Raw genomic sequence first — 14,944 nt, 5'->3', positions numbered from 1 at the left:
TCAACAAAAGGGTTTGGAGAATTCTAAATGTTTCCCCCAATAACAACTGCATGTTAAAAGACTAACTGATTTTCCAGAATGGTTATGCTACGTGAACTGTAGTTTGCACACTAAGCTATTCGTTGGTGTATTGTGCCCTATGGAAGTGGATAACCTGAGGTGCAGTTCATTGTATCTGCAAACAGCTAGACTTCCCAGTTTTGGGGCTAAATTGTATAGGGTGAATGAAGTCTGGATATACTCACTGGAGTGTCTGCCTGTCTGTGTTATAGAACTGCAGAGTGCACATCCTTGAGGCTTATAATGTGAATGGTATTTTGGCCTAGAATGTGCCATGCAAATGTGTTGCAAAGAAAAGTCATGCAGAGTTCTAAATGTTTCCCCACTAACAAGTCTATATTAGAAGCCTAACTACCTTTCTAGAATGGTTCTGCTGTTTGAATTTAAATTTACACAGTAAGCTAATCATTGATGTGTTGTGCCCCATAGAACTGAAAGCAAGTGGCTGACTTGATGATCAGTTTGTTACTGAAAGCAAAAAGAGCTCCCAGTGTTTGCATATAAACGCCATGAAGGGAATGCAGTCTGGATGTACTCACAGGAGTATCTGCCTATCTGCATTGTAGAGTTCACCTTTATGAGGGTTCTGTTGTGAATGGCAGTTTGGCCTAGCAAATGCCATGCAGCTCTGTTGTAAGAAAAGGTTTGGGAAAGATCTAAATACTTCCCCAATAACAACTCCATTTTAGATGCCTAACTGACTTTTCCTAATGATTCTGTCTGAGCTGAAGTTTTCACACTATGCTATTCATTGGTTTATTGTGCCCCATTGAATTGAAAGAAACTTGATGAACTGAGATGCATTTTTTTTTTAAACTGCAAGCAGCTAGACCTTCCAGTGTTTGGGCCTGAACTCCATAGAAGGAATGCAGTCTGGACGTACTCATTGGAGTGTCTGCCTATTTATATTACAAAATTATAGAGTGCACCTTTGTGAGGCTTCTATTGTGAATGGCATTTTGGACTAGAATGTGCCATGTAGCTCTATTGCAAAGAAAGGGCTTGTAGAGGCTGGAGATTTAGCTCAGTGGTGCCACCACCTGCCTCGCAAGCGCAAGATGCCAAGTTTAATCCCCTGTACCAAAAAAAGGGGGGCAGGGAGCTTGGAGAGTTCTAATTGTTTCCCAAAGCAATTGCTTTTTGTTAGAAGCCTGACTTTCGAGAATGGCTCTGCTGTTTAAATTGAGTTTTACAAGCTAAGCTAATTGTTGGTGTATTGTGATCCATAGAAGTGAATAGTAGTGGAAGATCTTATGAGCCCTTTCTAACTGCAATCATAAGAAGCTTCCAGTGTTTTACTTCTGGTATTCTACTCCCACACATTTTTCTCTTGGAGGCTCAAGTTATATGGATTATATTCTCAGAAACCAGTTATAACTAAATAGCTAAGGGTAGGTACTTGGTAAAGAAAGGGCTTATTTGTTTCAGTTTTGAAAGTTCAAGGACATTGTGCTGGCATTTTTTCAACTCTGGTTTTTTTCAACACTTCATGATGGTGAGATCATGCATGAAAGGCGTAATCACATAATGACACATGTAGCCAAAGAGCGAGGGTCAGGTTCACTTTTTGGTAATAACTCTTATAAGACTTAAAAACAGACCCATGAGAGTTATGGTGATCTAAAGATAACATTCTCCATGACCTACTAGGTTTCATCATTTAGATGTCTGCACTCTACCCCCAACATTGTCACACTGAGGGCCAAGCTTCTAGTATGTGAAATCCTGGGTGACACATTTAAGCCATGTGCAAACCATAACCACATATCACTGTAGAATTTTTTCTTCCATTGTTATATATATATTTCTTTTGCTCTATTTTTTAACGCATATTTTTCCTGATTTTTTGTGATAATGTGTTATCAAGATAGTATCTTTATAATCTAATGTCTAAGAATTAGAGTTTGAATCTTAAGCTATTACTTGTGAAGTAGGTGTGCCACATTTCAAATAAGATAATGGATATTGAAATTGTTTTTTTTATTTTTTATTTTTTGTATTAAATTCTTTTATTGGTACATTGTAGGTATACAACACAATTACATTTCTCACTGGGAATTGTACCTTTACATAATGCATCTTGGTTCTTATTTTTCCCCCATTCCTAGCCCTCCCTTCACGCCCTCCACCCTTCCCTATTTACAAAGATTTATTTCCATTTCTCATCATTTTTCCTTTCCCTTCTTTCCTTTCCCCTGCCCCTCCCACTACCCCTACCCCTTTGGACCTTTTCTTCCTATTTTACATTATCGATTATTCATTCTAATCATTGGTACATTTTAGGTATACAATATAATGACATTTATCATTGAAAATTTGCAACTTTACATAGTCTCTCTTGGTTCTTATTTTTCAGCCTTGTCCAGCCCTCCCTTCAACCCCTCCAGTCCTCCCTATTTACAAAGATTTTGTTCCTATTTTTCCATTTTCTCATATTAATCCCATTCCTTTCTGTCCTTTCCCCTAGCCCTCCCACTTCCTTCCCCTTTGCCCCTTTTCTTCCTATTTCACATTACCTATTATACATTTAGTCCTATTTACACTTTCAGTTTCTCACACCAGAGAAACTATTCGGTATTTACACATGTGTGTCCTATTTATTTCACTTAAGAGTATTGCCTCAATGTGCATCCACTTAGCTATAAATGTCTCCAATTTCTCATTTTTTATGGTTGAGTAATACTCCATTTTATTTAAAAAACCACATTTTCTTTATCCAGTCTCCAGTTGATGGGCATTTGGGCTGTTTCCAAGTTTTAGCTATTACAAATTGTGCTGCTATGAACATGGGTGCACATATATCACTGTGGTATGATTCTTTTAATTCTTTGGGGAAGATCCCCAGCAGTGGAATAATGGGGTCAAATGGGACTTCTAGTCCTAGTTCTTTGAGGTATCTCCATACTGATTTCCACAGTGCTTGCACCAGTCTACACTCCCACCAGCAGTGGAGCAGGGTTCCTCTTTCCCCATAGCCACGCCAGCATTTGTTATTGGTTGATTTCATGATAGCAGCCATTCTTTCTGGAGTGAGATGGAATCTCAGCGTTGTTTTCATTTGCATCTCTCGAATGACCAGTGATGTTGAACATTTTTTCATGTATTTATTTGCTATTTCTACTTCCTTGTTTGAGAAATGTCTGTTCATTTCAGATGCCCTTTTTTGGATTGGGTCTTTAAATTTGGGAGGTCTGATCTTTTTAAGTTCTTTATAGATTCGAGATAGTAGACCTTTGTCTGAGGAAGAGCAAGTGAAGATTTTTTCCCACGTTGTGGGTTGTCTCTTCACATTGCTGGTGGTTTCTCTTGCTGTGCAGAAGCCTTTTAATAAGAAGAGATCCCATTTGTTGATTGTTTGTGCTAGTTCATGGGTAACTGAGGTTTTGTTCATAAAATCTTTTCCTACACCGATGTCTTCAAGGGTTCCACCTAACCTCTGTTCCAACTGGTTCAGTTTCTATTTTAATATTTAGATCTTTAATCCATTTTGATTTTAGTTTAGTGCATGGTGAGAGATAGAGGTCTAGTTTGAATCTTTGGCAAGTTGAAGCCCAGTTTTTCCAGCATCATTTATTAAAGAGACTATCTTTCCTCCAGTGAGGGTGTTTGGCTCCTTTGTCGAAGATGAGATGGCTGAGTGTGTCTGATGTTGTTTCTGCATCTTCTAATCTGTTCCACTGGTCCTCAGGTCTGTTTCTTTGCTGGTACCATGCTGTTTTATCACAGTACCTTGGTAATATAGTTGCAGATTGGGGATTGTGATACCCCCTGCCATGTCTCTGTTACCTAGAGTTGTTTTTGCTATTCTGGGTCTCTTCTTGTTCCAAATGAGTTTTTGGATTGTTTTCTCTAGTTCTGTGAAGTATATTGTTGGAATTTGAATTGGCATTGCATTGAATCTATATAGTAGTTTTGGAAGTATGGACATTTTCACTATATTAATCCATCCTACCCAGGAGCAGGGGATGTCTGTCCATTTTCTGATATCATCTTCAATCTCTCTTTTCAGAGTGCCATAGTTTTCAGAGAAGAGGTCTTTGATTTCTTTCGTTAGGATGATTCTTAGGTATTTCAGTTTTTTGGATGGTATTGTGAAAGGAATTATTTGCCCTATTTCTCTCTCAGTGAGTCTGTCATTGGTGTAGAGGAAAGCTATTGATTTTTGTGTGTTGACTTTGTAACCAGCTACTTGACTGAATTTGGTTATTAAGTCTAGAAGACTTTTGGTCGAGTTCTTGGTGTCTTCTATATAGAGTATCATGTCATCTGCAAATAATGACAACTTGACTTCTTCATTTCCTATCTTTATTCCTTTTATTTCTTTCTCTTGTCTAATTGCCGTGGCTAATGTTTCCAGAACTATATTGAACAAGAGTGGTGATAGTGGCCATCCTTGTCTTGTTCCTGATTTTAGTGTGAAGGACTTCAGTTTTTGACCATTTAGTATGATGTTGGCTGTTGGTTTTTCATAGATGGCTTTGATCAGTTGGAGGTAGAGACGATCTATTCCAATCAATTTTTTGTAGGGTTTTTATCATAACTGCATGTTGGATTTTGTCAAATGCTTTTTCTGCATCTATGGAGATAATCATATGGTTTTGGTCCTTGGCTCTATTGATATAGTGTATTACATTGATTCATTTTCGTATAGTGAACCATCCCTGCATCCCTGGGATGAATCCCACTTGATCAGGGTGTATGATCTTCTTGATGGTCTTCTGCATTCTGTTTGCCATTATCTTATTAAGGATTTTTGCATCTATGTTCATTAGTGAGATTGGCCTATAGTTCTCTTTTTCAGTTGGGTCTTTCTGTGCTTTGGGGATCAAGGTGATGCTTGCTTCCAGGAATGAATTTGGGAGTATTGCTTCCCTTTCAATTTCATTGAAGACTTTAAACAGTAGTGGCAGTAGTTCCTCTCTAAATGTCTTGTAGAATTTAGCAGTGAAGCCCTCAGGGCCCGGGCTTTTCTTAGCTGATAAGTTTTTAATTACGTTTTCAATTTCATTGGTTGATATTGGGTTGTTCAGAATTTTTAGGTCTTCTTCGTTCAACTTTGGTAATTCATATGTATCTAGGAATCTGTCCATTTCTTCTGTGTTGTCCATCTTATTGGCGTATAGGTTCTGGAAGTAGGTATTGATGATCCTCTGTATTTCTGCTGGGTCTGTTGTAATTTCACCCTTGTCATTCCTAATTGCATGGATTTGGGCCTTTTTTTTCCTTTTTCTGACAAGGTTGGCTAAGGGTTTGTCAATTTTGTTGATTCTTTCGAAGAACCAACTCTTGGCTTCATTGATTTTTTGTATTGTTCTCTTAGTCTCCGTTGCATTGATTTCTCCTCTGATCTTTATAATTTCCTCCCTTGTATGAGCTCTGGGGTTGTCCTGCTCTTCTTTTTCTAGAAGCTTGAGGTTCAGCATCAGGTTGTTTAATTGGGATCATTCTGTTTTCCTAATATGTGTATTCACTGCTATGAATTTACTTCATAAGACTGCTTTCATTGTGTCCCATAGATTCCGATATGTTGTATTGTCATTGTCATTTAATTGAAGGAACTGTCTGATTTCTTCTTTAATTTCCTCTGTGACCCATTTGTTATTCAGAAGTGTATTGTTCAATTTCCACATGTTTATGAAATTATTTGAGTTTCTTTTGCTATGGATCTCCAATTTCATCGCACTATGGTCTGATAATATACAGGGGATAACTTCAATTCCTTTGCACTTACTTAAACATGTCCTATGTGTGAGTATGTGGTCTATTTTTGAGAATGAGCCATGTGCAGCTGAGAAGAATGTGTCTTCTGATTTTGTGGGGTGGAAGACTCTGTAAACATCTGTTAAGTTCATTTGTTCAAGAGTTCGATTGAGTTCTAGTATTTCATTACTTATTTTTAGTCTAGTGTAGGGAACAGGGGAAGGGGATGTTACCAGATCCTCTGCAGTAAGTCCTAGTCTCCTGTGAGCCATGGCAGCACACGGCGAATTACAGGAAAGGTAGACAAATGAGACTGAAGAGAAGCTGAGCTTTGGGTCTGATCAGTGCTGCTCTGGGCAGCAAAAGACAAAAGCCCCCTAGCTTGCAGCACCTTTTATTCAGTACATCGGGAGAAACAGATGTAACAAGTGAAAAAGAGTTCAGTACTTCACATTGGGATAAACAAGGTGTAACAAAAACCTGGGGGGAGTGGAAATCTAAGAACAATGAGGAATTATGCAGATGAAGATTTGGTTCCTCCCTGGCATCTACCGCAGGTGTGGTCTTGTCCTGGAGATTGCAGCATCCAGGGGGTATCACTCAGGTCTCAGTTGTGACCAGAGGCCAAAATGCAATTATGTCTGGAATGTCCTAGCTGGGCTGTAGGCAGGAGAACTAGGCCTACTCAAATGATTTTTCCTAGAATTATGTAGCATTGCTCCCAACAGTCTAGTTGATCTATCTATTTGTGACAGTGGGGTGTTGAGGTCCCCCACTACAATTGTATTGGTGCATATATGACTTTTCATGTCCGTTAGTATTTGTTTTATATAGTTGGGTGCATAGATATTTATGATTGTCATCTCTTCCTCTTGGATTCTTCCCTTTACAAGGATGTAGTGTCCTTCTTCATCTCTCTTAATCAGTGTGGGTTTGAAATCTACTTGATCTCCAAAGAGGATAGCTACTCCTGCCTTTTTTCGGGTTCCTGTCGCATGGAGTATCGTTTCCCACCCTTTAACTTTCAGTCTATGAGTTTCATTTTGAATGAAGTGTGTTTCTTGTATGCGGCATATTGTTGGATTTTGCTTCTTGACCCATTCTGACAGTCTATTTCTTTTGATTGGTGAATTGAGACCATTAATGTTGATGCTTATAACTGAAATGTATTGACCTGTCATTGCCATGACTTTTCCTTTTTGTTGGGTTCTCCCCCTTTCCATTTAATTTCTTGTCATGCCAGATGGGTTCATTCTGCTTTGCTTCCTGGAGCTGTGATCCTCAATGTCTGTTCCTAGAATATTGTGTAAAATTCTTTGGAGTGCTGGTTTGGTATTCACGAAGTTCCTAAGGTGCTCTTTGTCATGAAAGTATCTTATTTCTCCATCCATTTTGAAAGATAGTTTGGCAGGGTACATCAATCTGGATTGGAGGCTGTTTTCTTTTAGGGCTTGCAATATGTCACTCCAAGCTCTTCTTGCCTTGATGGTCTGTGTTGAGAAGTCTGCTGTGATTCTGATGGGCTTTCCTTTGTATGTGATTTGTTTCTTTTCTCTGACTGCTTGGAGAACTTTGTTCTTCTGTTGTGTTTCTGGAATCTTAACAATTATATGCCTATGTGTAGATTTTTTTTTGATCAAGGCTATTTGGAGTCCTATATGCCTCACTTATCTGTATGTCAAGCTCTTTTCCCCTGCTTGGGAAGTTTTCTGCCATTATTTCTGTGAAGAGATTTTTTTATGTCATCTCCAACTCTCTCCTGTTTCTTCATTGAGCCCAATCAGTCTTATGTTATTCTTTTTTGCATCATCTAGCAGCTGCTGGATTGATTTCTCATGTTCCTTTATAATTTTGAAGTGATTTTTCTTTTCCTGGTTACTAATTGCAATCTTATCTTCTATATCTGAAATTCTGTCCTCACATTGGCTCATTCTGCTGTGTAGACTTTCAATGGAGATTTTCATGTCCTGGAAATCTATTTGCACCTGTTTTATGGATTCCATTTGTTTCTTATGTTGGGATTCCATCATGTTCCTCAGCTCCTCTCTAGATTTATTAATCATGTCTTGCACTAGGGGCACAATTTCTCCTGTTATCTGAGAAATTATTTCTGATTTCATTTTTTCCAGATCCCCTTTTGTTGCCAGTTCAGTGGGTCCAGGTGGTTGAGTATCAGAGTGTTCCATCTCATTTCCCTTTGGTGTTGCTGTAGGTGATCTGGAAGTCTGGTTTTGAGACTTATTTATGTGTTTTCTCATTTCGACTGGGGCAGGGGGCTGTTGGCGCCTGCACGGATTACCTCCTCTGAGCTGGGTGAGGTGGGACAGGGGCCGGGAGCAGTGGTAGGGATGGTGACCCAAAATCTCTTTCCTGTGGGCTCCGAGCAGCCAGAGGGATGGTGGCTCAGAAGCCCCTTCCTCTGGGACAGGAGCAGCGGGTCAGAAGGTGGCCCAAAAGCCCTTTCCTCTGGGCTGGGAGCAGCAGGAGGAATGGTGACCGGGAAGCCCCTTCCTCTGCACCAGGAGCAGTGGGACGATGGCTCAGAAGCCCCTACCTCTGGGCCGGGAACAGTGGGGCTCAGTACCTTGGTCTGGTGGTCTGGTGTCCTCTGCGTCTTTGTAGTGTGGAATCAGGTGGCTGCCTGTCTGCAGTGGGGTGATTCGGTGTCTTCTGCATGACTCAGGACCTTGGTAGGGAATGCACAGACCTGCCTGTCTGCAGCGGGCTGATTCGGCATGTTCTGTGTGACTCAGGACCTCGGTAGGGCATTGGCTGACCTGCCTGTCTACAGCGGGATGATTAGTCATCTTCTGTGTGACTCAGGACCTTGGTAGGGTGTGCACAGACCTGCCTGTCTGCAGTGGGCTGATTCGGCGTGTGTTCCGTGCAACTGGGGACCTCGGTAAGGTGTGGGCAGACCTGTCTGTCTGCTTCGAGGTGATTCAGCATCTTCCACGTGACTCAGGACCTCGGTAGGGCGTGCACAGACCTGCCTGTCTGCAGTGGGCTGTTTCGGCGTGTTCCACGCGACTCTGCACTAGGTTTTTTAACTGAGTTCTCTCTGTTGCCCTAATATGGGCATTCACTGCTATGAATTTCACACACAGAACTGCTTTCATTGTGTTCCACAGATTCCTGTATGTTGTACTGGCATTATCATTTACTTGTAGAAACTAATTTCTTCTGTCACCTATTGGTTGCTCAGGAGGGTATTGTTCAGTTTCCATGTGTTTCTGGGAGTTTTGTGGTTCCTTATGTTATTGATCTCCAATTGTATTGCACTATGGTCTGATAATATACAGGGGATAACTTCAATTCTTTTACATTTACTTAGATATGTCCTATGAGCTAGCATGTGATTTGTTTTGGAGAATGACCTGTGTGCAGCCGAAAAGAATGTGTATTCTGATTTTGTGGGGTGGAACACTCTGTAAACATGTATTAAGACCATTTGTTCAATAGCTTGGTTCAGTTCTATAATTTCATTGTTAATTTTTTTTCTAGTTGATCTGTCTATTTGTGATAGAGGGCTGGTGAGATCCCCCACTACAATTGTATTAGTGCTTATTTGGTTTTTCATGTCCGTTAATATTTGTTTTGTATAGTTGGGGGCATTCGTATTTGGTGCATATATATTTAGGATTGTCATCTCTTCCTCTTGGATTATTCCCTTTGGAAGGATGTAGTGACCATCTTTGTCTCTCTTAATTAGTTTTGGTTTGAAATCTACTTTGTCTGCAAATAACACTGCTATGCCTGCTTTTTTCTGGGTTCCTGTGGCATGGGAACTGTTTTCCATCCTTTTACTTTCAGTCTATGGATTTCCTTTTGAGTTAGATGTGTTTCTTGTATACAGCACATTGCTGGGTTTTGCTTCTTAATCCATTCTGACAGTCTATTTCTTTGATTGGTGAGTTGAGGCCATTTACTCTGATAGTTACAATTGATCGATATTGACTCATCCTTGTCATGATGTTTTACTGCTGTTGGCTCTTTTATTTCTTATTTTCCCCCCTTTCACTTTAGTGTCTTGCCTTGCATGGTGCCTTCTCTCTGTTGGGCCTCATGGAGTTGTGACCTTCATTGTCTTTTTCTAGGATATTGCTTCAAATTGTTTGGAGTGCTGGTTTGATGTTCATGAAATTTCTCACATGTTCTTTGTCATGAAAGTATTTAATTTCCCCATCAATTTTGAAAGATAGTTTTGATGGATACAACAGTCTAGGTTGGGAGTTATTTTCTTTTAGGGCTCGAAATACTTCACTCCAGGCTCTCCTTGATTTGAGGGTTTGTGTTGAGAAATCTGCCATGATTTTGATGGGCTTTCCTTTGTAGGTGATTTGTTTCTTTTCTCTAACTGCCTATAGAATTTTGTTCTTCTCTTGGGTTTCTGGGATCTTGACTATTATATGCCTAGGTGTAGATTTTTTTTGGTCATGGCTAGTTGGAGTTCTATATGCCTCACTTATCTGTATGTCCAATTCTCTACCTCTTTCTGTGAAGTGTGCTATTATTACTTCTGTGAACAGTTTTTTTTATGTCAATTGTACTTTCTCTTGTTTTGCAGTGGACTCCTATGAGTCTTATGTTAATCTTCTTTGCATCATCTAACAGCTGTTGGATTGATTTCTCATGGTCCTTTACTATCTTTAAGAAATCTCTGTTTTTGTGGTCCTTAACTGCAATTCTGTCTTCTATATCTGATATTCTGTCTTCAGATTCTCTTAGTCTGCTCTGCATGCTTTCAATGGAATTTTTAATCTCCTGAATATCTGTTTCATGGATTCCATTTCTTTGTTATGTTGGGGGATCATGGTTTCCATTTCTTTCTTATGCTGGGCATTCATGGCTTCCAGCATGTTTCTGATCTCATCTGTTTTCTTATCTGTTTCTGCTCTGGAGCTTCTAATCATGTCTTTCACTCTGCTCACAATGTCTGTATTTATCTGGGAGATTATTTCTGTTTTGAATTATTCTAGAGCCTCATGCATCTACTTTGTTACTTCCTGTGCTATCAGTTCATGGTATCCAAGTGGTTGCTTATCAGACTTTTCCACCTCATTTCCCCCAGAATTTCCTTTTCGTGGTGTGGAACCCTGCATTTGTACCTTGCTTAAGTGTCTTCTAATTTTTTTTTTGGTACTGTCCTTGGTTTAATTCCTGGGTTGATATTTCAAAATTGCTTAATGTTAGTATCTTTGTTGCTTATGTTTAAAACCCTTGCGGAATGATTGTTTTTAGAGGTGTCTTCCAGATATAGCTTGTGTTTGGATTTTGAGACTCTAATGACTCTGAGGCTATTTTGTTTTCCTTATACCAGGAAGGAAAACTAATTAGATCAATCACAACATGTGAGCCCAAATGACATAGTCAGCAATACCATAACATCAAGTGCATCTTACCAAATGACAATTTGTGGTAGTTATTAATCTATCACATTTAACTATGTGAGTTAAATTAAAACCGAGGACCAACCCAACATAAGTTTATAATGAATAAACTCTTCAATATAGCATCTTTCCCCTCAGGGTGGGGAGTTAAAAGGAGTTGGGGAGGGAGGAACAGGTAGAAATATCAAGTAAGATTAGCATTGAGGCCAGAAGACACAGAAAGATCACATAAACTCTAAGTTGTTAAAGGCAAGAGGAAAAGGCAGAATGAAAGAACAAAGATGTGAATAGAATCACCTAACGGCAACAGGGAGGCTAGATACTGAATTTACTTTCCTTTCAACCTAATGATAATCAAGAGAAGGAAAAAGAGAAAAAAAGAAAAATAAAGGAGAAATCTGAATCCAATGCAGAAAGGAACAAATGGGGAGATGAGGAGCAATGTGGTACAGCAAGAGAATGAGTGAGAGAGAGAAAGAAAAGATAACAGAAAGAAAACTAAAAATTTGAAGAGTAGATCAAAGTAAAAATTAAGAATTAAAAATAAGAGAAAAAATTTTTTTTCTTTCAAAAGGCAAAAAATAAAAATTATGGACCTCCTTCACGGTATGTCTCTGCTGTCACAGTAGGCAATGTAGGAACCTGTGTGCATATACGAGTCAATGAATCTCACAAGCCAGCAGCAGGCCAGGTACAGTAGTCTGATGTGCCTTTATTGTAGAGATTCTCTTTACTTTTCTGCTGAGCTTCAGTTTTCATCGAGGAGCCTGAGAAGCCCTCTTTCTGTTACTAACTTCTGCTCTATCTTGTGGTGCTGAGGACAAGGGTCTTTATAATCCCCTGGGCCTCTGTAGTGTGGGACCAGGTAGAAGAAAAGCCAGAAGGCCAGAGGTGTGTGGGGGGAGGGGGGGATGGACTGGGCCTTGGAGGCACCTGACGGAGCCTGCCGTCACCTGTCGAACGGTTCCTGAATGGGGAAGTGAGGATTAAGAAAAGAAAGACAAAGAAACAGAGTCAGGAGGGCTCCCAGTTACCGAGCTGTTTCATTGACTTTACTGTTCTCTTTTATAGTACTCAAGAATAGAAAACATCTTACATAAGGCACATCTGGAAATTCCCCAGGCCTTGAGACAGTCCTGTGTTTTCTTTTCCCTAGCTCCGTGTCCTTGTGCTGTTCTTATCACTTTCTCCTACACCTAGCTTCTTCAGAGCTGGGCAGCAAGCTCTACAATATTTCACTTAACCCTTTCATAGGAAATCCAAGTTGTCCATCTTAATACTTATAGAGCTGTTGGCTCCCCACATCTCCCCCTCTGTTTTTATAAAAAATGACCGTTATGAAGAAGACTGTGCCTGTCTTAGGTGGAGGGTCACTGCAAAATTCCTTACCCGTCATTGAGGAAAGGACAGAATTTATCCCACCTCTGTCTTAGGTCGGTAATTTCGCTGACTCACTCCTTACCCGTCATTGACTACCAGCCTCTCAGATTAAATTACCAGTCGGGGAGGTAAAGCACGAAGCCAAAGGCCATGAATCTCTCCAAAGGCACGGGAAAAGGTCTGCAAGACAAATTTCAATAGACAAGGGAGCAACAAGCAAATCAGCAAAAGAGCTCCAATCACCACCAAAAGACCAATTAACATATGGTAGACTCCCATCAGGGAAGGCAAATGATCCAACAATTGACTTAAAAATTGTTGAGCATATTCTGAGGCATCAAAATGAAGAGGTTCGGCTTCCTGTAAGGCAACTATCTCCTGATGTAAGTGCAACAAATCCAGGGACAGGTTCTCATGATGCCACACACCCTGCAAATGCAATCGAACCTTTTCCCAATTATATTGTGAAAAATTAAATTCCTTTCGAGCAACACACATCCAATTATAATTCACATGACATTGTAGCTTAAATTTCATTTTTAAGGTTTCGAATTCATCTCCCAAATGTAAAACTACTGAGTATAGGGCATTCAATTTATGTTCCACCCTTCTGTCAATATCCTCCTGCGTCTCCAAAGCCAATGTCACATTTTCAGACAATTGATTAACAAATTGTGCAGTTTGAACCATTTCAGCCAAGGCCACAGCAGCCGTCACAGAAGAGGCTATTAATGCAATGAGGGTGGCAATCCCTGCTATCAACAGACCTACCCCACTCTGAGATCTCTGCAGGGCCCTTTTAAGATCTTCAAGGATTTGTATGCCCTGACTGGAATACCAGGGCTCAGATACATTGACAAGGATCATTATAAAACTAGGATGTTTTAAAACCATAACCCGAGATCTATTAGACACAGGAGAAACAACACAATTACTTAAAATACAATTAGTACAGGATATATTATACATTAGCTCATTTAAAAATGACAACCCAATCTCTCCGATTAACAACAACACTGGTGGTCTTACACAAATGGTAACATTAACCTGTTTCATTGTCCCTCCTGTGGCTGACCCATTGCTGATCTTCCCCTCCAATGGGAGGAGGGCGGCAGCCAACTTCCAAAGATAGGGTTGGCCATATTTTTTATCAGTCCGCTAAAGTCCAGTAGAAATTGCTCAGGACAGAATGGATTGAGTTAGGTTGAGAACAGGCCGGGTAGCTGACCAATCCAAAATGTAGCTGGAAGTGCCTGAGATGTTGAATCGGTATGGTTGATCATTCCACACATCGTTCCCAGGAGGCAGTTCTATTAACACATCATCCAATGCCACAGGGCGGAAAGTCCTGTGCCTCTTCATGTCCTGATGCAGTAAATATGGTACCAAGGGGCATGGCCAATTTAATCTCCTGTATATAATATGGGCAGGAAGGGTGATATCGATCTTCCAACATCAACTAACCTCATTCTCATTGCTCTCCCTGTTGGACTTTGGCATGAGACACACTACCAAATCTCTGTTCTCTGTATAAGCACAAATGCACATGTCCCTATAGTCCATGATTTCTTTCCAGCTCCCACAACCTTAGTTCCTTGTAACTTCTCAATAATCCCTTTAAACACAGAATTCTGAAAACACTCTTGGAAACATCTGCCTCTGATTCTTCTACCACGTTCCTGTGCCATATGCTTTTATCCTCTTCCCTCCTGGCATCACACATGTCCACCCCATCTCACACACCTGCCCACTGACAACTTGACTACTGCTAGGCCTCACAGCTCTCTCTTCCAGGCAGCCCCTTCATCCCACTTTCTCCTTCTCCTCCTCTTTTTTTTTTTTTTTTTTTTTGTTGTTGTTGTTGCTCCTCCTGTAAGATTATGAAATTTACTAGGGGTCCCTTCAGTGAGTTAAGACCAGAATAATTATTTTCTGGGTGGCCACTTCTTTATTCATCAAAGGGAGTCCCCACAGACTCTATTTACTTTGACAAACAAATAATATGAATATATATATCTTTTTACTCTAAAACTGTTTATTGTAAAAAAAAAAAAATTGAGCTCAACTGTACAAACAGACAACAGACAAACATAAAAGACAATTTATAAAATTAGAGTGCACTCAAATATATTTGGCCAAATTGAATTACAATATCTTTTTTATGATTATCAGATTTATAATTGTATGACTGGTCAAAAACTTTGGAATAGTCAATTAACAGAGATCTCTTGAGATTAGAATCAGAAGGAATAAAAGCGCTTTTACACCTGTAAATACAAAAAGAGCATTTTGAAGTTGTCCTCCCTTTTTAAAATTTTTTACCATAAATCTATAATTATTATTAACCCTGGGTATCTTCCCCTCTGTCAACCGCATGTTGCAGGGTAGCTTGTAATGGCGACAGAGACCGAGAA

The 14,944-nt window shown here is 39.9% G+C and overlaps 1 protein-coding gene across 1 annotated transcript; it reads right to left on the bottom strand.

Annotated features, from left to right (window-relative positions):
- Positions 1 to 12,638: 12,638 nt before the first annotated feature.
- On the bottom strand, positions 12,639 to 13,424 carry LOC147825664 (endogenous retrovirus group K member 24 Env polyprotein-like). Its single transcript, XM_087185348.1, has one exon. The coding sequence runs from the start codon at positions 13,422 to 13,424 to the stop codon at positions 12,639 to 12,641; it is 786 nt and encodes a 261-aa protein (XP_087041474.1).
- Positions 13,425 to 14,944: the final 1,520 nt, after the last annotated feature.

The sequence above is a fragment of the Heterocephalus glaber genome, unplaced genomic scaffold (assembly GCF_053883595.1).
Source record: "Heterocephalus glaber isolate CG9 unplaced genomic scaffold, H.glaber_assembly_v1.0 deba00001497, whole genome shotgun sequence".
Classification (NCBI taxonomy): domain Eukaryota; kingdom Metazoa; phylum Chordata; class Mammalia; order Rodentia; family Bathyergidae; genus Heterocephalus; species Heterocephalus glaber.
The sequence above is the reverse complement of the archived record's forward strand: the minus strand, read 5'-3'. Positions and strand labels throughout refer to the sequence as shown.

Coding starts and splice junctions, on each gene's coding strand:
- LOC147825664 (XM_087185348.1), bottom strand. CDS start 13,424: ATGGTTTTAAAACATCCTAGTTTTATAATGATCCTTGTCAATGTATCT.